This window comes from Taudactylus pleione, unplaced genomic scaffold (genome assembly GCF_031769625.1).
Source record: "Taudactylus pleione unplaced genomic scaffold, aTauple2 ptg000092l, whole genome shotgun sequence".
NCBI lineage: Eukaryota > Metazoa > Chordata > Amphibia > Anura > Myobatrachidae > Taudactylus > Taudactylus pleione.
Window position 1 is genome coordinate 10,850,924 of NW_028284494.1, and position 23,498 is coordinate 10,874,421.

A 23,498-nucleotide genomic window follows, 5' to 3' on the forward strand; every position below is an offset into this window, starting at 1 on the left:
TTCAACGGGTGCCCCGAACCAAAGCCTAGGCTGGGTATCCCTGAGGAGTTAGGGACCCCCCATTAAGGGGTTGCCTCTCTCCAGGGCACCCCAGGCCTCGGCTGATAGCCCAGCACACCATGCACCCATTATAGATACGCCCCTGAGTAGAGACTTATCTCTAGACTGTAAGCTGAAACCAGCAGGGCCCTGCCTACTCTCCATCTCCCCCACTCCTCTGCACTACTTACGTTTTTATTTGTCCTTTCTATTATGTACGATTTGTCATTCTGTCTGACCTTGCAAATAAATGTTTATAATTATATCTATATTACTGAAAGTTGCAGGATGGCCATTTTGTGTTATGAGCCAACATTCATGAGAAATACGAGCTAATAACATCACTGAGCAATGAGCTGCAATGTGGAAAAGACGGGGGTAACATAAATATCATCAGTCAAATTAAATATTTAAAATGATGAATTCCTTTTGTCTCTAGTGGTTGGACAGAGTTGAGTTTCTTGGTTAATTAAAATCATACCTACAGTGTAATAGATTATTCGCAGCGGAGGGCTTATTCTGTGACCTGGAGCATTAGATGAGGATGAGGGGGGACTGTGAGCGAGATCCATTCTGCACCTACGCAGAGCCCTAGACATTGGAGATGTACGCCAACCGTCGGGTTAGCGTACATCTCTGAATCAGGCCCTTAGTTGATATTGACAATTTGAGACTTCAGATTTGCCATTATTATTCCTACTGTATGAAAACATTTAGATAAAAACTCACCACTATTGTATCTTTTATGTTGTCTGTAGATTTTTGGACATTATGCGGTCTTCCGGAATTGATTTTGAAAGGGTCCAAAAGTTCATCAGTGTTGCAATGCACATTCTGGTGACAGCAAATACAATTATTTTAGATTACATTAAATTCCCTATGTTAACGTAAAAGCCTATTGGGAAAAAAACAGGGTTTTAAGTTATTTATTTTATCATGCCTATGGTAATATGAAGACTCCAAAAATTATATTTGCTGCCATTCGGACAAAATGTCAGCTCAAAATTTGTAGATTGACGTAAATTTAATTTTTTATAAATACACTTGAGTGCTTGTATCAGCTGGAGAGAATATAAGCACCTAGTTTTTTATTGGAGCAAAGCAGACTGTAATTGGTTGATTTGTTGTAGTTGGCGATTGGTTTGCTGGGTCGTCAGGGAGTAGGCTAGCCAATCGATAGCTCTTAGTAGGCGGGGTTTTTAGGTGGTATATATGTGCTGGTCGAGGATTCATCTTCCTATTTCCAGTCTGTGATCCCTCCCAGGCTGGCTAAGAGGGGTATTCAATATGAAACGTTAACTTCACTGTCGAAGTTAACATTTCATAACGGAGTTTTTACCTGCGTTAAAGTATCGGGCGCGCTCCCGCTTATTCGATATAAAATTAACGAAAACGGGAAACTCCGAAGTTGGATTTGCGTAAAGTTATGAATTTTTCCTTAAAAAAATTGTAAGACCCCCCTAAAGTAGTAAAAACATGGGGGAACACTATGGATACCCCCGTTTTAGCCTTTAATTGAAAGTCGGGGATTTAAATAGCCGCAGCAGGTGTTTTTTTCCCGACATTGAAGAAGTGTTGCAGAAGAGCACTTAGGTTATTTTTTTCGTTTTTTTAAGTGGTCCCATCAAATTTGGGGTACATGAAAATGGGTACTAGCATATTTTTAAGTTCCTAAAGTAAATTTTTAAAAATTCTGCATTTGTGCACCTGCCGCTATAATTCTATTCTTCAAAACACCTGCCGCATACTTGCAGAATAGCCCTGAACCTATTTCCCTATTGTTAAACAATTTTTTCCCATTTTTTTTTTTTCAACCCAATTTTTAAAATAATTTTTTGGGATGTCCCTATTTTTTTTGAAAACTTTTTTTGACAGTTCTTTTTTAAATGTCATTCCCAGGGGTGCAGGCTATTTTTTTTAAGCCTGCACCCCTAAACCCCAATTCTGCACTTTTTTTTCGACACCTATTCAATGGTGAAAAGTTATCCCCGTTTTTTATCAAAGACTTTTCAAAACTGCGATAAGTCTTTGAAATTGAATACGGTGTAAAAGTAAAACCTGCGATAATGACGTCATACCTCCGATATTAACGCAAAAACGATGTTTTCGCTCCCATATTGAATACCCCTGTAAGTATTCAGTGTCTCACTGATTTTTTTACCTCAGATATTTGCTTTTGTCCTTTTATTTTTAATCTCTCATTTACTTTTAATTCATTATTTTAGTTATTGCTTTAGCCCTCACTGTTTATTTCTAATCTTTTCCTATAATTTACCTGCCCTCCCCGTCAGTTCATTCTTACCAGGAGCCTGCTCCCCCGCATCTTATATTTCTATCATGCCCCGTCCACGTCGCAATGCTCCCCCTCTCCCCATTGCCTGATGGAGGCTGCCTGTCCGCACTCCTCAGCGGCGGCAGCATCAGTTAGGCGAAGCGCGCGGCACGTCTTGTCCTGCGCCTCCGCGTCATTTCAAGCCACCCAAGGAGAAGTTGGGTCTGCAGGGGGACCCGCTCCTTGCCCTTTCAGCCTGCAGGCTTAGCTTTCCAGGTGGGCTGCGAGCAACGTGGGCACCCCAGGTGCGGCCTTATGGCAAGTATCGCCGTCGGGCAGGTCTCACTCTGCTCCATAGGCAGGCCCCTCCCCTGTTGTCGTGGCTACCATTTTAGATTCCCCGAGGACTCCAGGAGCCAGGGGAATCCCCTCTTTAAGGCTCGTTTCATGGTCTGCTTCTCTGGCTCAGCACCCTGGGGGCATGCTGTTTTCCCCTATCCCGCAAGAGCAGCAGTTTTTCAGCTCTCCACCACCGAGTAGGGCCATGCAGCATTTTGTCATTCCTGGGGTGGCATCTACCCCAGCGGCACCCAGTGTTGCTCTCCATGCGGCCAACCCATACGGGTTTTAGCTGGTCACCTTATTTTCAGGATGTGCCCCAGCAGCAAGTATGCCCACCACCCACCGCTGATGACTTTTCCTCAGCAGCAGCCCATGCAGCAGGCTTTCTGTCAGCAGTTTGCTAGTTTTAGTACAGCTCCTCCCGAGTTGTGGCAGCATTCGCTCAGTATGTCGGTTAGGCCACAGCAACCAGCTCAACCCCCTCTTCCGCTGGTACCCCCGGCAGTTAGGCCGCCCTCCCTTCCGCCGCTTATTCAGGCGCCCAATCCTGCAGAATCCCTAGGGACAACATCCGCCTCGCAGGTTTCATTAGTTCCTGTCACGCAGGCTGCTAAGAATGGTGCCTTAAGTTCACAGCATTCGGTGCCTCGTCCAATCTCATCAGTGTCGGAGGTACTGTAGCAATCGTAGAGCAGGTGGATTCCGGAACGATGATTCAAGCCGCGGTAGGCCCACCACGCAAAGAGAGTCAAGATTCAGCTTCCAAGGAGCCATCAGCTGGCTGTTCCACATCTGGAGCAGGTGAGCAGAGCTGTAACTAGACTTTTTAGTGCCCTGTGCCAGAAAGAGCATTGGCGCCCCCTCATTTTTCAAAGGGACATAATGCACCCAAAAAAGGGCCATGGCTTCATGGGGAAGGGCCAGGGAATAGAAAGGAGAGGCCAGGAGATGATGGGGATGAAATAAGAGGAAGCTATAAGCAAGAATGATAATAAACAGAAATTTGACAGGCCCAAACAGGGGCCCCCTGACCTGTGATGCACTGTGCGATGGCACCGGCCGCCCTACCCTAGCTATGGCCCTGCAGGTGAGCATGATGTTTCTGTTCCCAAATGTTATTTTCAGGTAACTCTACTGATTCATCTAGTTCTTCTGAGAAACCTCGCAAGCTTATGTGCTATTTGTCACAATGGTGGGATTTGGAAGCTGTGTTCCCGGACTGGGCCTTGGACCTGTATTACTTGGTGCAGTCGCTCGCTGGAGGAGACTTGGCTTAATAAAGTTTCTCCGCATGAGAGGGTGCAGCGAACTGATAGGAGTTTGAGGAATGTAGAAGTAGCGTGGTAACTTGGAAGCTACGTGGTGCGGCTGGATAGCCGTGGGTAGGCGTTGGTAGCTGGGGCTACGAGGAGCTGCTGGATAGCCGTGGGTAGATGTTGGTAGCTGAGTGACTACGTGGAGCGGCTGGATAGCCGTGGGTAGACGTTGGTAGCTGAGTGGCTACGTGGAGCGGCTGGATAGCCGTGGGTAGGCATTGGTAGCTGAGTGGCTACGTGGAGCGGCTGGATAGCCGTGGGTAGACGTTGGTAGCTGAGTGGCTACGTGGAGCGGCTGGATAGCCGTGGGTAGACGTTGGTAGCTGAGTGGCTACGTGGAGCGGCTGCAGTGGCAAACGCAGGATTTTTAGAGGGGGGTTTCCAAATGCTTGATTTTAGAGTGAGTGTGGCCAGTCCATGAATAATTAGCACTTAACCAGCTTTAATATGTGTCATACAAAGTGTAATGTGCATCATAATTCCAGCATATCCAAGACCAGCAATCCCAGTAAGCCATTAAATGTGGCAATAGGGCCATCCTGCCTGAGCTAAATGTTTTTATTTCAGATGGGGGCTCCACTCCAGAGCATTGGAGCAAGTCCGGGAGTCTGGGGGTGCAGCAGAAGAACCTAGCACTACCCTGGGCATATATGTACATATTGGTTTTCTTATGCACTGAATAGTGTATTATACTATATTAATAATTTACCCTATTGATGGTCTATAGCATTGCAGCCCTAACTGCATGTTTTCCAGATCTCCTAGTTGGTGCACAGGTGTATTTAATACTGGCTGACACATATTAAAAGATCAACAGGGGGTGCTATTTATTTAATTTGTGATTCTGAGAAGAACATGCAGTAAAATTCTATTATTTTACAATTTCTATTGCGGTTATGGGCTGGGGAGGGGGGTTTCCAGGCAACCGGAAACCCCCCCTGCATGTGCCTATGGGCTGGATAGCCGTGTGGAGACGATGGTAGCTGGGTGGCTACGTGGAGCGGCTGGATAGCCGTGGGTAGACGTTGGTAGCTGGGTAGCTACGTGGAGTGGCTGGAGACCGTGGGTAGACGCTGGTAGCTGGGAGGTGAATACTAGCAGGAATCACCTTCGGAGCACAGTGGGAAGGCTCACTTAGTAGAACTAAGAAAGTAGTTGCACTGGCAACTTGTGTCAGCATTGGGGATCCTTTTATAGTGGACGCTGAGAGCTGACAGGCTGAGAGAGAAGGAGAAGATTCCTCATTGGTGGAAGTGGAGTCACATGGGCAATCCAAGATGGCCGCGCCCATGGACCGGAGGACAGCGCTTCTAGGAAGAAACCAGCGGGGACCAGCGATCAGCAGGAGGCGGCGAGGAAGCAGCACAGCAGCGGGACCCTCCAGAGGAGAACAGAGAAGATCGCCCTGAGGGAGGAGTACGGCGCGGGAGCCGGAAGACAGCGCGGGTCAGTGCCCGCAAAGGTAAGCGGCGGGGTCTGATTCTGGGGTCTCCAGAGCGGCGTGTGACACTATTTTGCTCAGCAGTTGAAAGGGAAGCATACATTTGCATAGTGTTTCCAGCAGTTCGGTGACAGATGCCTCAGGGGACATGGGGCCTGATTGAAGCGGGTCGATGGTCCCCCACTGCGCATGCGCACGCCGGCTCCGGCATGCGCATGCGAGAGCCCCTGCGAGCGACGGCAGCTCCGTCGCTCCTGGGCTCACTGCAAGACGGGGCGGCTGTCGATATTGATTGACAGCTCGCCCCGTGCTGTAGGCAGGGAGGGGGGGTGGCTCTGTAAAAGGAGGCGTTCACGAGTGATGTCAGTGGTGAGCTTCTGGCTCTATTAGAGCCGGACGCTCACTGGGGCTTGCGGCAGATGAGACCCTACTACAAGGGTCTCGTCGCAAGCCTGATGATCGAGACCATCGTGACCATCACCTGGCCGCTCGTAAAAGCTGTGGGTGGTCATCCACAGCTTAGCGAGCGGCCAGGAGGCCGACTCCAATAAAAGAAAAAAAAACGCCCTGATTCAGAGCGAACGCTCTGAAAGAGCGTCCAGCTCTGAATCAGGGCCATGGTCCCCTGCGCAAATACAGATATATTGCGAGGGGTCACCTCCAATTTTAGGGATTGGCTAAAGAAGGGTAAATTTGTGAATTTCTTTGCTATAACACATGATGCCAAAAAGGCTTTAGATTCAGCTAAGTCCGCTGGTACTGTAGCGGAGAAAGCCAGGCGGAGTTATGCCAATTGGCTGTCTGGCATGTACAGTACATATTTGCAGCTTGTTATCTAGAAACTCGCCCTGGGGAGTACGTGAATGTTTTAAAATACATGCATATGATTCACGGCATGCACTTAACAGCTAGGGCTAATGTTTGGCGTCAATATGACGAAGTGTTTAGGAAGAAGCAGGATGAGCAAAAGGTGTTGAGTTTAGGCTTCAAGGATGTTGAAGTATGGCTTCAGGTCATGCAGCAGGTACGGGTCACCGCTGAGGGTTCAGTTAGCCGTTAGCAGCCCTTTCCAGCTAAACAAGATCTTAGTATGTAAGGAAGGGGAAAATGTCATGCCTTCAACAATGCCCAGTGTAATAGGGGTGCAGGTTGTAAATACACCCTGCAATAGCCGTCCCAGCGGTTTGGCAGCGGGTCATGGAGAGCGGAAGGGAAGTGCTAAACAAAGCTAAATCCCCTGTTATTGTAGTGTATAGAGCAGTGATTTTCAACCTTTTTTAAATCAAGGCAAGATTTTAAATTGCCAAGGCACACCATCCGGCGATTTGGCTGCGCAACCTATGAAAAAACAATCACATTTTTGGCCCCCTGCAGAAGTAAAGCAATCACATTGGCCCTTGCAGAAATAAAGCAATGATATTGGCCCCCTGCAGAAATAAAACAATCACTGGAAGCGGAAGCGCTGGCTCAGTCACCGGCACAGGGCGGGCTGGAAGCGCCGGTTCAGTCACTGGTGCGGGGTGGGCAGGAAACACCGGCTCGTTCAATAGCAATCCCAGAGGAGCTCAGCGGCAGCCCGGACCACACATTAATGTATAATGTGCCTGGCGGCTCTGTTGCTTTTGTAACTCTTACCAATCGTGGTGGCTGTTGAGCTATGGGCCTCAGCAATCGTTGTATAGTTTTCTGGTGCGATAACTTAATCGTAGTGCAGGCCATAAATAACCAGAGGACAGAATGTCATCAGGCTTTGCGGTTAATGAGGCATTTGGTTTTGCTTTGCTTAAAAAGTGTCACAAGCCGCCGACGCGTCTTATTGGACAACGGTGCTCCTGGCGATTCTCTTAGGCCTGTTGCTGGGTGACGGAGATGCCACGCTGTCAACTCATGAAGCCCTCTCATCCGGCTGTACGTCATCCCTGCCGGGACTGGATTGGTTCTTCCTCCTTTTTCTGTCCTGCTGGTGCGTTGCTTGGGTGCCGGTGATAGCGTCTTACACGTGTTTCCGGTTCCATAGCATTGGTATCTCTCATTGTGATTGTCAGCGTCTCCAGTCCTCAGTCTGTCCTGTCTCCTGTTGCATTACATCCCAGCAAATTTAACCGCATTGCAGCATCTGAGGTTCTAGCATTACATCGCGGCTATCTCCGCTACAGAGTGCCTCAAGCCTTTCAAGTGCTGTGTCTATTCCGGCGGCACAGTGCGCACTACTGCATCCAAGGGTCTCCCGCCTTACACCGCAACTACCTCCGCAATGTGTGTACACATCATCTCCCAGTTGCCGCATCCATTCCAGGCGGCATAAACCGCACTGCAGCATCTGAGGATCCAGCTCAAAATCATGGCTACCTTCGCTGCAGAGTGCTCCCAGCTTCCCAAGTGTTGTGTCATATTCCGATGGCACAGTGCGCACTGCTGTGTCCGAGGGTCTTCAGCCTTACACAGCAACTACCTGAGCAGTCTGTGTACACATCATCTCCCAGTTGCCGCAACACTTCCTGGTGGCATTAACCGCAGTGCAGCGTCTGAGTGGACTAAGCCTAAACATAATGGCAATCTCCACTGCTCTGCATCTTCAGTCATCACAAACTGCCGCACCACCAGTGCAGTTTCTGAGAGGACTTTATTGTACATCAAAGTTATCTCCACTGCTCTGCATCTTGCCAAGTATTTCCAGCCCTCAAGGCTGCTTCGTGACCATCAGGTCACAACCTTGGCAAGTATCTCCAGCCCTCAAGGCTGCTCCTTGACCATTAGGTCACCACCTTGCCAAGTATTTCCAGCCCTCAAGGCTGCTCCGTGACCATCAGGTCTCCACCTTGCCAAGTATCCCCAGCCCTCAAGGCTGCTCCGTGACCATCAGGTCACCACCTTGCCAATTATCTCCAGCCCTCAAGGCTGCTATGTGACCACTAGATCTCCACCTTTGTCTAACATCTCCAGCCTTGAGTTACTACTGCACTGTCTTTCAGTTGATCCCATCACAATATAATCCTCAGAACTATTGCCTCCTTCCTTCTTGGGATTCATAACAAAAAGAAATATAGCGTTCATGGCCTGTCATGTCCCTGGCGTTGAAAATGAGATCGCAGATGCGCTATCTCGTTTTCAATGGGTTAGATTTAGGTCACTGGCGCCATTGGCTAGCGAGGTTGGTTTAGCTCGCCCTAATTATATCTGGCAGATTATCAGGCCGACATTGAAGGACAAATTATGAAGGCTTTGGCTCCAGGTATGATGAAGTCTTATTCTGCAGCTTGGAAGGATTGGCAGGGTTTCTTGGCAGTGAGAGGTGAGGGAAAGGAATTGCATGAGGAAATGTTGGATTTTGTTTGGGAATGGCATGGGAGGGGTCGTTCTAGGGCAACAAAATTGGCGTCGTTAGCAGGGATTTATTATTTTTCTCGAATTCACAAGTCAGGCGATCCGACGAAATCATTCATTCTTTCTAAAGCTTTGAAAGGTTGGGACGAGGGAACAGGTTCATGCTGGGGATTCGCACAGGCCAATAGTTCTCAATTTACTGAAAGATTTAGCTGTGGCAGTGTCAGGTATTGCATTGAGGCATTATGAAGCTGTCTTATTTAGTTTAGCTTTTTCTTTAGTATTCTTCTGGGCACTAAGGGTGGGAGAGATATTAACATCTAGTAAGAGTTCATGTAAAACTGGGCTTTTAGATTCTAATGTAATAGTAAAGACGGACCTTATTTTATTAAGACTTCATAGGTCAAAAACTGATCAGGGAAGGGTCGCTGGATCTCTGTTGCTATACATCTGGATTCTAGCATTTGCCCATTGAAATTAGCTAGTAGTTTCTTGCAGCAACGTCCTAATGGGTGTGTGCAGTGGTTAATACATGAGGACCTGCCCCCTTTATCTAGGTTTCAATTTACTAGCGTGTTTAACAAATGTTTGGTTGCACTAGATTTGCCGCTCGAGCACTGTAGGACGCATTCTTTTAGAATTGGGGCAGCGACATGTGCAGCAATGTCAGGCTCTTCCATCGAAGCTATAAAAAGATTAGGTTGTTGGAAGTCTTCAGCATATAAAGGGTAAATTAGGGGGAAAAGTTGCATAGTGGGTATCGCTCCTTGCGAGTTGCTTTTTGGCAAACCCAATGCCTTAAGCTTTTTTTTCTGTTTTTCACCTTCATTTGGGTCACCCAAACAGCTTGTTACCCTCTCCTTTGCCAGTTTTCGTTATTATTCTTTTATACATACTAATGTTTAGATTTCTGCTCAGGGTGCATTTAGGGAGAGTGCTCTGTGATTTGTCCTACTGTACATTTCGCCTCTGCCTGCTACTTCTACCAGTGATGGTTAGTTGGTTCCTTTATTGGCCTGCATTCTGGCCACAGTTATTTTCTGAACACTGCCACACAGACTATGCAGCCCTGATAGTTCACCAGCTACCCAACCGTTTACCGTTGGTTACCCAGTAACTTAGCATAAGGTATTATGTACCACCTAGTTAATTAGGAAAACAAAAAGCAAATATTTATACTGTAGCTAACATCCGCCAAAAGGCTATTTATCACATTAGTAAGAGTAGCAGTATGTTACAATAATTAATGAAAATCCAGGTGCACAGTAAAGGCCCCCATACATCAGCAATTGATTGCAGCAATAGTGCAATTTACAGTCGATTGTGTATAAAAATCTTTCCCTTTTTCAATTGATTGTGGCAATTTTGCAATCAGCAATCGATTGAAAAAGGGAAAGATTTTTATACACAATCGATTGCAAATTGCACGATCGCTGCAATCAATTGCTTATGTATGGGGGCTTCTACTTGCTCTATTTTAAGGCCCGCATACATCAGCAATCTGAAAACCACAATTGAACAATTTAAAGATTTATTGCCCGATGTTAGGATTTCCCAATCTAGCAATCTGCATCCATACATTACAGATCTTTTTCAGTGATTTGCACATCGATTGCAGCAAACACAGATGTGCCAATCTTGAAAGGCCCATCATTTTACTAGTAACGGTCTGCAAATCTGCTGGTCATGTCCATACACTAGCAATCTACAGCCCCAATTGATCTGTGAAATCCAACATGTTGGACAATCTGATTTAACAATTCCAATCACTTTTTGGTTGCAATCTGCGATCCCCATACATTGCAGATTTTTATACAAAATTCGATTGTAAATTGCAGAATTGCTGCAATCGATTGCTGGTGTATGGGGGCCTTTAGTCTATTCCCAAATCTGATACAGGCCCATTGTCCATAGGAAGTATTTGTGCTAATTGATTTATCCTTGATAAAGTAAGTGATTGAAGAGTATTTTAATAAACTTACATGGGAAGATGACAAATTGGTCCAATAAAGGAGAATGGAGCTATCTGGAGTTGTGTAAGGGAAGGAAAGGCTGAATGTAACCCTTGGCATGGGAATGGAATCATCCTTCTTAATCTGTACGAGAACAGAACATTTAAAGATTAATTTCTCTAAGTACAAGTATTAAAATAGCAATTTGGGTTGACAATACTTAATCCTATGTCATCATAAACAGCCTTTATTTTCCATCTGCGTAATTTAATATTTCAGGAGAAAGTCAAAATCAATGGGATAGATAAACAAGTAAAGAGAATAGTAAAATGAAAAAATATTAAAACCCTTGTGATCATAAATATATGGGGCAGAAAGGGTAAGAGGTTGAGGAGGTCATTGGGGTTATTGGGGTGGGTCAAAAAGAAGAATTAAAGGCACTTTGTAAACTACCATTATTTTATCAAGAATGGGTGGCATGTGTGTACGGTATCTTGGTCACATACAGTAAGTATTTCTTGTGTTAGGTGTCGAAACCGGATAATTGGGTAAGACAGAATCTGTTTGCAATCAGGAAAACCTGCACGACGCCATATTGTGAATAGCAGCAAGACTCCATTTTAGAAAAAGAAAGCTTACACAAGCGCCATTTTGTCAAAAATACATAGTACACAAACCACAGTGCAAAGTTGCTAAAAGTAGCACGAACAGCTTTTTAACAATCTTCCCCAAACACATACCGACAGTGTAACTTTCCAACACATTAAAATCACCACAGACTTATATTTGAGCAACAGCAAGGCAGTGGTGTTTTCCCCGCATACATACATTTAAAAGCAATGGTCCCGTAACGCAAAAAGGATAATTATTACTTGGTTTAAACGCAATGTCAGTATATAAAGAAATGAATGTTTTCTGTAACTATGGCTTAGTAAATGACAATTGGACTGTGTGTGGAGCCGTACTGATCTACTCTGTTTCCACAGCGTTCCGGTGACATCAATATGAAGATCAGAACATGCGGCTATGAAATATGAATGTTAGAGAGAATAACTATTTGAAATGTTGTTTGCCATAGCAGCTTAGTTTTGCATGTGGGGGATGCAAAGGGAGGTTGGAGACCTTTTGTATCCATTTGGAATTGTCCAATAAATGCCCTGTAACAGATTTCTAACCCTTACCAAAGAACAATGACATTGTGTAGGCTTGTTTACATTTTTGTCCAAAGGACTGGTTATTCCAGTCTAATCAATAGAGATAGCTAACTGGGACTAGGATTTAATTAGCAGTAGTTCAGGTAACCAAAAGGATACTCCCTTTATGATGACCTCACAGGTAAAAGGGGGCGGGAACATAGCATGCACATCCTGAGAACACACAGCCAGCAGACACACTTGCAGATCTTTGGAAGAGAGAGGTTCGCTCCCTCACAAGACAACAGAAAATGGGTCTCAGTTCCTCTGGGTTATAGCTAAGTATAAATTGTGCAATATTTAGCCTATTTGGGTGTCTGTAGCTATTTTTGGTGTTAATTTGTTATTAGCTTAGCATGGTGTGTGGTTTGTAGTTTTCTAAGGATATTCATGAGTCTGTGTTAGCATACAGTGGATGATATGTTATCTAATCTGTACTTTTCATCTACATTGTAGGGTACAATAGTCTGTTATCAGCATGCAGGAAAGGGATTGATTATGGAGTTTTTGTAATATTTGTAAATGATTGATGCTGGTTGATTGAGATCCCATGTGCTCTGTGTTAGGGCCTTCCCATGTGCTCTGTGTTAGGGCCTTCCCATGTGTTCTGTGTTAGGGCCTTCCCATGTGTTCTGTGTTAGGGCCTTCCCATGTGTTCTGTGTTAGGGCCTTCCCATATGTTCTGTGTTAGGGCCTTCCCATGTGCTTGAACAATATCTCTGCTTGGGAGAGATAGGCTTGGTATGTGTTGTGTACTCATGAATGTAATCATAGAGTGGTATCAGTTATATATTATGGAAGTTGAATTAATAACAGCTTTGAATGGTCATAAGTAATTGCCGTGTGGGTCAGATAGGTATATTGTCTGCAGTTTATTAGAGATGGCTACTTCCATGTGGGGTGAACAAAGGAAATTATAATTCTACCCAGTTATGGTGTTGTATGGGTCAGATAGGTATATTGTCTTTATTATAATTGTGATCATTTATGGATGTATGATTTACAGAGTTACAACTTAATGTGAGTTTTCAAATTGGAGTTTGCCTAGGGATCATGAGGCTTGCAAACAAAGGAAGAGCATGTGCTTCAGCCCTTCCCCCTCCCCACGGTCTAGTGGGTACTGGATGAGGTCTGTTGTAGGATGGTATTGTTGTATATTGGAATCAGCTTGTGTTGTACATGTTGGAATATTAAATGGTGCAGTGTTTGCCTGATGTGTTGGCATATGATATCCAGCTTGCATAATTAATTAACTATGGCATTATGGGAGATTTCAATGAGGTAGCTTCATAATGGAGTTTGTTTGTAGACCATGCGGTTTGGACAATAGGGCAGGAAGCATTCCTAAACCCCCCCCCCCCTCACACACAAACACAAACACACACACCATCACCGGCCATCTTGAACATGTGCTCCCAGCAGACATTGATATCTCTCTCATTGTATTTTGATGTGTCTCTTTTTCTCTCTCTTTCTCTCTCTCTGTCTCTCTGTCTCATATTGCTCATTGTATTTTGATCTTTAATAACAGTTTCATGTATTTTAACTGTACCTTATGACCTAATGTTTGTACAATTTATTTGCGCTCATTATTAGATCATAGCGTTATAACATCTGTACTTTTACCTGAATAATAATCTTTAGCGCGTTAGACCGCTATTCAACTGTCTCAGTATTTCATTAATGGTATAATCAAACACAGCGCTAATTAACGACATCTTGTGGTTTCAGAAGGTATAGGCAGGTTTTGTCTTAGAGGTTTATAGGCAGGAATGTATTAAGAGGTTTATTGACAAATTCAACATAGGTTATGCCAACCTCTTATCTATTATAGAGGCATCCTAAGGATGGCATAGAAGTAATACGGCCGCATTAAAGTATTACACAGGGGAGGGTGAAAGAGTCCAACCGGAATACTCATAAAGCTTTATGTAAAACTGGCGAACTTTGTTAGTAACTGTCAAAAAACTATAGGTAAACTCTCACCTGAGGTCCACTAATCTAATTTATTTACTCTTAGTAAGGGAAAAGTGAGATATATTCAACTCCTAATTCTGTATGCTTTAATTGCTCACCTTGGGCCTGCTTCTGAGCTGTTTGCATCTTTTGCAGTAGTCGCGTCTACAACTTTATGCTAATGCTAGTATCAGCTTTAGTGGCAAATTTAGGAGTCAGGCTGCCACTAAGCACATTATCATAGCTCCCCCCCGATCTCACCGCCGCCCAATAGCTGTGACAAGAGGCTCTGCATAAATAGCCCCCTTCTGTCTCTCCAGCCCCAATCACTTACCTTCTAGTGTGACCTTTCTGGCAGCTGCTCCTCTTCGAGCCGCGGCTTGCCTTTTATGTGCGCTGCGTCGCAATAGACAAAGAAAACGTCATTGCACTGCAATAAAGTTTTTTTGTTTATTGCGGTGCAGAATGCGTGACATGATGATGTCATGCTGCGCTGTACCTCTGCTTTGAAGGCAGTGGAGCTGCCGCCAGAAGATCAGCTCCCCGGACCCTATGCATCTTCAGATGGCGTTAGCTGCTGGGGCCAATATCCAGAATTCATCGCTTTCTGGATGTTGGTAAATCTGGCAGCATCACATCCCCCATAGAAACCTATGGAGGATGTGGCTGCCTGCAGTAATGGAGGGATCGCAGCAGCTAATATTTGCTCTTAATCTCCTGACGGGTGTTTTCAGGGATTAAGCCACAATAATAAATGGGCCCCGACGACACACAGAGACATAGAATGAATGGCGGGGGGCGGACAGACACACACAAAGAAACATAGAACGAAGGAGGGGGAGGGGGAGAGATGCACAGAAACATAGAATTAAGGGGTAGATGATGGTGTGCTGAGAGACAACATGGGGGAGATAGTGTGCTAAGAGACAACACAGGGGGGAAGATGATGGTGTGCTGAGAGACAACACACTTGGGAGGTATTGTGTGCTGAGAGACAACATGGAAGGAAGATGATGGTGTGCTGAGAGACAACACAAGGGGGAAGATGATAGTGTGCTGAGAGACAACACAGGGGGGAAGTTGATGGTGTGCTGAGAGACAACACAGTTGGGAGGTATTGTGTGCTGAGAGACAACATGGAGGGAAGATGATGGTGTGCTGAGAGACAACATGGAGGGAAGATGATGGTGTGCTGAGAGACAACATGGAGGGAAGATGATGGTGTGCTGAGAGACAACATGGAGGGAAGATGATGGTGTGCTGAGAGAATGCGGTGAGGAGGTAATCGTGTGCTGAGAGACAACACGGTGAGGAGGTAATGGTGTGCTGAGAGACGACGCAGGGGGAGATGATGGTTTGGATGAGAGACGCCTATGGCACACACGCTTATATTTTTGTGTCTTTGGGGGGGGTGCATTTTTCATCTTGCCCCGGACTCTGAAATCCCTAGTTACGCCACTGCTTGCACCTGCCCCATTCTGGTATAGATGCAGAATCGGGAGTATGGTCTCCAGTGGACAGTACCCGCTTAAGTGCCAGAGTACAAAACCACTCCAGCGGCACTCCTATATGTGTGTGTCTGCATAGCCACCTCCCAGTCACCAACCAGGAACACCCGATACGAGTCTATACTCAATTGGTCCTGCGCACACACCATGGGATGCATGTGTCATGTAAATTCGTAGGGATTTAGACAGGGCCATTGAGCCTGGGTGATATTGAGGGGGCGGGAGACATGACCTTGTCCCTTTCGAAAAAAAAACATGTAAAATGTAATGCGCGCTGCTGCAATGCAGCACTACACTCTGCAAGGGGACCTGTTGGCCCCTCCAACAGACACAGGTAATTTGTACCCACTCCCACCCCTCTCCACACTCCTGATTTAGATGTATATGCAGTCACAATAAATCGACAACTCACATGAACATTAGTATATCGCATCGGACTCGGAATCAGACCCTTGAAGAGCAAGTTCCCTAATGATGTTTTAAAATTGTATGTATAAATTGCCCACATTTTGCATTTAAAATCTTTAATACGTCAGGTTAGAAGTGTCCAAAACAAGGACCAGGCGCTAGTTATCAAAATATAATTATAATAGAAAATGTAGTAACACTGTATAAATATAAAGCTGCAGGAAAGCCCCTGGGGTGACTGTGTATTAAGGACCTGATTCAGACCCGGACGCTATGCTGCGCTCGCTCGCATTGAGCGATTTTTCGCAATCTGCGCATGTGTATGAGTCGCCATGTTCGTGCGCGAACCAGTCATTGCGATGGGAAAGTGCTTGCCCGTAGCCCCTTAGTCGGGTCACTATTTTGAGTGACAGATTGTGCAGTTTGTGGGTGGTAACAGGGGAAGGTGCTTGTAAACGGGGGTGTGGATGTGCGAACGCAGGCGTGCCTGACCATCAGAACGGCATTTCATGGGTGTGCATAATTAGCAATGTAGCGTCATTACACATGTGACTGGGTTGTATTTTAGCCTGAACTGCTCGCAATGTTGTGGTGGGAAAAGGCTACCACAAGCGCCATGAGCAGCTCCGATGGCTCTCGATGTTCCCGATTAATCCTACAACTGCGGGAGATGACGTGTGTTGCGAGTGGCAAAGGGGCGTCTTTATACAGGTGCGAGCGCATAGTGCAGCCGCTCTCTATTACGTAGTGGGTGGTTTTACGCTACGCAGTACAAGCACATGATTGAAATAGCCGGCCCCTTTTAGCCAGCGAGTGACCGCAAATAGCGTCCGGGTCTGAATCAGGCCCTAAGTCTCCCCAAAAACAACAAATAGAAATAACCCCTAAGGGGATCTGTGCTAATGAATATTGATTAAAAGGATAGATATGACCATTTCAATCTTTTTAATTGATTATTTGTTAGCGCAGATCCCCTTAGGGATTATTTCTATTAGTTGCTAGATTGTTTGTCTTCAGAAATATTTTGTTATGGTGGAAATTATATCATATATAGCACACACAGGTATGTGGGTTGAAATCATACCCCGTCCAGTGAAACTTTAAATGAAACTGATTAGTTCATTTGTAGAGTACTTACCACATAGTTTAGATTAATTTCTGGACCAATTGCCTCAGTGGAATTAATCCAAGCAGGTATTGAATCATTGGCGGCAATAGAAACATGGTACTCTTTGGTTGAACTTGCAAACAAAATAACAACAAAATATAAAATACAATACACTGTATAAACAATGTATAAATACAACTTGCAAATGATCAACATATTGTGAAATATTGTAGTATAACATTGTGCACTTTTATAGCAAATGAAAAATACAATAGTTCAAAAATAATGATGAATTATAGCCAAAGACATGGTGCAAATACCTAGTGAATGTCAGCCAGGATTGATATTTCACGGGGAACGTAATGTTTATTCTGTTGTCATGTAAGGTTTCAGTCTTCTCTTCACTGTCACTACAATGGGATAAAAGAACTGTATCAGACTCCTTTCATTTTAAAAATTTTGATTTGTTAAATCACTTATTGGGGTCAATCCAATTATAAGCGATGCACTCGGGGGTGCGAGTCATCGAGACAACGGCTGCACGAACAGCATGAACTCTCTCTAAACTATGGGCAGCCCTATAGGGCTGCATACAAAATTGTGTGAGTTCAGCTTGAAAGAGGGGTGCGAGATGCGGAGCCGTTGCCGGCATTTGAATGCCGTGGCAACGACCAATCGCACCCCTCGCGGCTAATTGGATTGCTCCCATTGATTGCATAAATATTGGCATAGCATGCAACGCTCAAACAGCTAATGGGGTCTCTGGGCCTCATCTACAGATCGCTATTGCGTTCACAGCTGCGATTATGCACGCAGGTCTGCTGCGAAAATATGCTAATGAATGCAATCGCACAGCCAGCACAGAGACACAAACTACCACTATCTCACATCCATAATAACTTGCAGTCCTGCGTATACATCGGGAACTTCAAGTAACATCGGCCCCTCACGCACAATTACAGCAGGTCTGACCTTACGCAGTGAGTACACAAGCTGTGTATGCCGTCACAGTGGCTAATTTATGCACGCCCATGCAGCAGCGCTCAAACGGACAGGCACGCCTGCGTTTCTCCTACCACTTCTTCTTCTTCTGGTTGTCTGTATCATCCAGTCACACAGCAACGTTGGTGTGTGGTCAAATGGATGTGTGAGTGTAGAAAGAGAACATAGAAGCTGGGATGTACTAAAGGGAAAATGCGGTAAAACCCTGAAAACGGGGGTTTTACCGCATTTTCAATATGAATTAACCGGTGCTTCATCCCGGTGTGTACGTTATTTAATCGAAGCCTATGGGTCTCTTACCGGGACGCATACCCTGAGAGGGATCCGATTGCATCCCTCCCATAATCCCCACCCCGCGGCCTGCTGACACCAGAGGGACTTCTGGGTGTTAAAGTCCCTCTGTCCGGGGATATCGCAAAGGACAGCTCTATTGGGAGAGCTGTCCTTTGCAATGAAAAATCACATTTCTAGGTACATACCGCTGTAATCAACCGCAGTGTTGCCTGTCTTTTATTATATTCCTGCCGAAGACAGGCGGGATGCCGAAGACAGGCGGGATGTACCGTATCGCGGATGCGATGCTTAGTACATCCCGCCAACAGTATGTAAAGTTATGTGTGGACTGTGTAGGGGGGCAGTAATTAGTAGAATCACTTATTGAGCTTTGGAAAGCTGTCTGCAGAAATGAGTTTTCAGGGAATGCTTGAAGGTTTGGAGATAGACTAAAGTCTTGTTGAATGAAGAAAGGGGGAGGGGAATTTCGTGGGTACAGCCTGAAAAAAAAGTCCTGTAGCCGTGAATGGGAGCAGTTCTAGCTATATAAATATTTAACGTGATTTTCTGGGCTACATAGGGTTAACCATTATTCTAGGGCCCTTGGCTGCCATCGCTTTGTGATCTCGCACATCGATGTAAACTACCATCTAAGAGACAATAAATTAATAAATATGTCAGGATTGTGTTATTTATCATGAAATACTGTGCAATATTAAGTCATGTTTGATGTTAAATGTATGATAATTTGAGTTTTTGTAATCAACCAGAGTGACCTGCAAATGAGCCTGTATGTGCAATGTCCAGCTGGGGCGGTAACTTGTGCTGTAGAAAGATGCCATATGACAGATGTATGCATAGTCCATTCACACTGCCAGATAATGGCAAAATTCTGGGCCTGCTCCTTTCAGAGGATGAAGCTCATTAGTCCAATTAAAACTCAGGAAGTAACCTATATTCTGCTGGCCTGGAGACTGTAAGAACTCCCATGGTAATATCATAAACGGACGAAGAATTATGACCTTGTTAAAAGTTCAGGTAATAAACTCGCTACAGTATCTTCTACGGAGGACAGTCCTGGCTAATTTGCTTTTACACTGAAAATGACCTACAAGAGAAGGCGGGTCACCAAGTGGGATTTAGCTGCATAAAAAGCCATGACGAGCACACCCGTTTTGTCATAACCTGGTGGTCAATGAAGACTGAGGTTTTGGTCATCACTTTCAGCAACAACTGGCAGTAGGGAGCTACTAGCAGGCAACGGGTGGGCTAGTAGAAGTAGTGGGCAGCGGAGGGGCCAGTAGCGGGTGGCAAGGAGGCGTGGGTAAGAGCGGGCAGGCTCCCCGAGCGTCCAGGCCCAGGGAACCAGTCCCGGCAGTCCCCCCCCTGATGGTGGCCCTGCACCCACATACCTTCTAGAATGTGAGCTCTCACAAGCATGGACCTTCGTCCTATTACCTGCTGTACGTATTTACGGAACATGTGGCTTTTAAATATGTATGTTTGAAAATTTAGAAAATGTCTGTAACTAAATATCTAATGTAATTTTGTTGTATGTTCTATCCTCTATGCACGGTGCTACAGAACACAAGTGGTACCAGATAAATTAAAGATAATAATAGTGTTCTATTGTTGAATAATTGTTCTGCCCTGACTGGAGACGGCCGTTGTGAGGCTATTTTAAAATTAGCCAGCAAGCCAAGGCGCTAGACAAGCCAGTTGCCCAATTTACAAAAGTCTGTTGAGGGCCAAATAAGATGGGGATTTTTTTTTTCAGACTTTGAACAGCCTCTAGTAAAAATATATATAACAGGTCCTTATTAAAACAGAGGTTGGATTAAGTACATGATGTACTTCAGTAACAATTCTGTGGGTTTTTTTTGCTATATTTCTCGTGTTAATAAATAATAATTATCATTATTATTAGTAGTAGTAGTTGTAGTAGTAGCACTATTATTATTATCAGTGGTCGAAGTGGGAATTTTTAAGTGGGTGTATGGAATATTTAAGGTCATACTTATGTGCCGGAAAAGGGGGCATGGTCACTCAAAAGGAGTGTGTCCGTAAGACGTGCCCCCTTTTCATCAGTGTAGTGTACCACACCGTAGTATCCTTTATGCACATTATGCCACACAATAGCAGTGCCCCTTACACAGTATGCCAAAAACAGTAATATCCCTTAAACAAATTATGCCACACAGTAATGCCCTTTACAAGTGATGCCACACAGTAATGCCCGCAACAAATTATGCCATGCAGAATTAGTGCCACTTACACATTATGCCTCACAGTAATGCCCCTTAAACCATTATGCCCCACAGTAAAGCTCCCCCTACCCCGCAGCCTCTTACCTCCCTCTGTGTCCCTCCAGCATCCTCTCACCTCCGCATCATGGGGCAACCGGCAACAGCTGCAGACCACCCCCTCATGTGCCAGCAGGTGTGGATTTGGTGCCATGCCCGACAGGGTTAGGAGAGACAGCGGCACAGCTCTGAAGTCATTTTGGACCTGTCAATTGGAGCTGTTGGACCGCTACATGCGCAGCAATCCCATCTCTACTACGTTGTAGAGAGCAGGCAGGTAGATAGGTATGTAGGTAGTAGGCAGGCAAGCAGAGAGTAGGCCAGGAGACAGTATATCGATAGTAGAGCACCGGCTCCTCTGCACTCAGCAAACAGCAGTAGCACCCGAGGGACTGGAGGGGGGGTGGCAGCAGTGGGGAGAGAGAAGCCAGTGGGCTGTGAGGAACGTGTGGGGAGGGTAACTTCCCCTATAACTGGAAATACGGGGAACCGTCACCAAGCCCCTTCGAGGTAAGCTGCTGCTGCTCTGCACTTCTTCTCCTGCGATCTGCCAGGGCTCCCAGGCTGACCGGTCCATGAGCTCCAATTGGCTTGCGGACCTGTCAGCCTGGAAGCCCTGGCATAACACAGGAGGAGAAGTGCAGAGCAGCAGCAGCTTACCTCGCGGGAGAGGGGGCTCGGTGTCCATCTCAGGCAGTAGGGACTTATCCCCCCACATTTCTTGTTGTAGGGACTCTGTACCAAAAGTTACCCTCCCCCACTGGCTCCTCCTCCCCCGCTGCTGCCACCCAGACTGGGACCAGCGTCTATCTGATTGCCCCACGTGTGTGGCATGAAAGGGCCGGGGTAGGTTGTAGTTTCCAACTCTTAGGGCAGCGGGCGGCACAGCAGGGCTCAGTGCTTGAAGTGCCAATATACCCTACCATAGTATACCGGCACACTTGGAGCACTGATTATTATACATTTAACAGCAGCGCCTATATTGATAAATTATATGAACTGCACTTCAAAAGAAACATCATCATGATAATGATACATACCTTGTTGTGTTAATGAATATGGAAACTGTATCCAATAGGTGTGACACATTGAACTGGAATGTTACTGTGAAAGTAATCTTAAAAAGAAAACAAACAGAAAAAGGAAAATTAACACATTTATTCCATTCCAGATTAAATTAATATGGTATCAGTGATTTCTATAAACAGGATGTGTATTTAAAAGTTTAATAGAATAATCCATTTCTCAAAGTATCTCTAAACTATCAGATAGTTTCCTATGAGGTTAACTTATTTAATATAATGGAACCATGCAAAATATTTTTTAAACAATTGAAACATTTTTTTGTATGAGGTTTTCCATAATGTATCTACACGTCGCTGTGATGGAATAGAAATGATTTTGTAATACTGTTTAAAACATTCAATCTAGAAAGACATGCGGGGGGAGTACTAAGCCTTGGAGAGAGATAAAGCACCATCCAATCAGCTCCTAAGTGTCATTTTTCAATCAGCCTGTAAAATTACAGTTTGGAGCTGACTGGTTGGTACTTTATCTCTCTCCGAGGTTTGATACATCTCCCCCAGGATATTGGACCTGATTCAGCTATTTGCATTGACACGCCTACAAAACAAAGGGAACACTCCCCTGTTTTGTAAGATGGTCACAGCTGCTGTTCCTGCTCCACACCCAAACAGCCGCAACTTGTCCATCATGCAGTGACTTGGGGGGCACTGCGAGCAATCTCGCAGGCACTGATTGGTGCATGTGTTGATCGGTCACCATCGGAGTTGTACTGTACTTAAACCATCAGGTTTGCACACAACTCTGAATCAGGACTAATTTGTGATGCTTCAGGCAGCCAGTGTGTCCCAACGTGTTCCCCTATCCTAAAATTCATAGAAATAATAAGCGATATTAAGCGATCCAACATTTTGCATAGTTCAGTTACGTCTATTACACCACAGACCAAAAAGTAAAAGATAAATCAATACATTACACACAGTGTTATAACCTACATGACAATGAGCTCCATGCATATTACTGTACCTCTTCATTTTTTCTCAAAAAGGGGTATCCGACCTTACAGACAAAATCTTCTTCAGACTCGCAGGTTACTTTTGGCTTATCCTGTGAAAAGAAAAAAAAAATGCATTGGCTATTACAGGAGAACTAATATCAAGAAAGGTAGATCCAATATTATCATTATTCAGGAATATAATAAAAGTTTCTGTAGCATTCTTACAAAATACTGTACCCCCCAAACCACACAGAAAACGGCCAGCTGCTAATCCATCTCTACCCGGGTGCCCATGAGAGTGGGGAAAATCATAGCACAGTTCATAGAGAAAAAACAGGATATGCAGTGATAGGAAATATACCCAATGCTCCGCCAATGTTATATAGACCCCAGAGAATGTTCTATAAGATCCTGTATAGTAACACGCAATTTGAACAACAAAAATGCAGAGCCATAGAGCATTGTGTGACATCATGTGCCTGAGGTACGAACGTGGGTTAGTGGGTAAAGATACCAGCAACTGGCTAGGAAGCTAAATATACTCCTTCTGATGGGAGGAATTGGGGGTACCTTGTAGAATGCAGGACAAGCCTGCTCCTGAGCCTCCTACTGCGCCCAACTGGATTATGTTACATGATGTTTAGGCAGGTCTGGGTCCCTTTGTATACACCCCCCTCCCTCTTAGTGCTGCTGTATTTAGGTGAGTTACAGGAGGTGGAGACTGTATAATATGGGGGTTCTCCGTGGATTAGCAGGTGGCCACAGATACCTGGTAACAGAACTTGCATTTAATGGGACCTCCTTCTGCACCTGCACAAATGCCATTATATAAATAGTAAATAATGACAGCACTGACTTACATAAGACATAAACAAGGTTTCAACTCTATATATTTTAGGGAAAAGTTTAAATTAATTAAGAAAATTCTGCTCACAGTAACAGGTAAGTACTGGAAGTGGTCCTGCGAATTGTTATGTGCTGTGTGAGGAAAATAGGTGAATTTTCACAAAATGAAACGTGATACGTGACTTCATGGTTTGC

General features: G+C 45.0%; 1 protein-coding gene across 1 annotated transcript in view; it reads right to left on the minus strand.

The window, feature by feature from the left end:
- ITGA1 (integrin subunit alpha 1) overlaps positions 1-23,498 on the minus strand; it is a 144,344-nt gene that overhangs the window by 12,385 nt on the left and 108,461 nt on the right. Inside the window, exons 21-26 of the mRNA XM_088469455.1 lie at positions 22,487-22,567; positions 21,478-21,554; positions 17,180-17,269; positions 16,890-16,992; positions 10,717-10,830; positions 769-873 (exon numbers count right to left, since the gene is read on the minus strand). Coding sequence (XP_088325581.1) covers positions 769-873; positions 10,717-10,830; positions 16,890-16,992; positions 17,180-17,269; positions 21,478-21,554; positions 22,487-22,567 — 570 coding nt within the window. The remainder of the gene's footprint in view (positions 1-768; positions 874-10,716; positions 10,831-16,889; positions 16,993-17,179; positions 17,270-21,477; positions 21,555-22,486; positions 22,568-23,498) is intronic.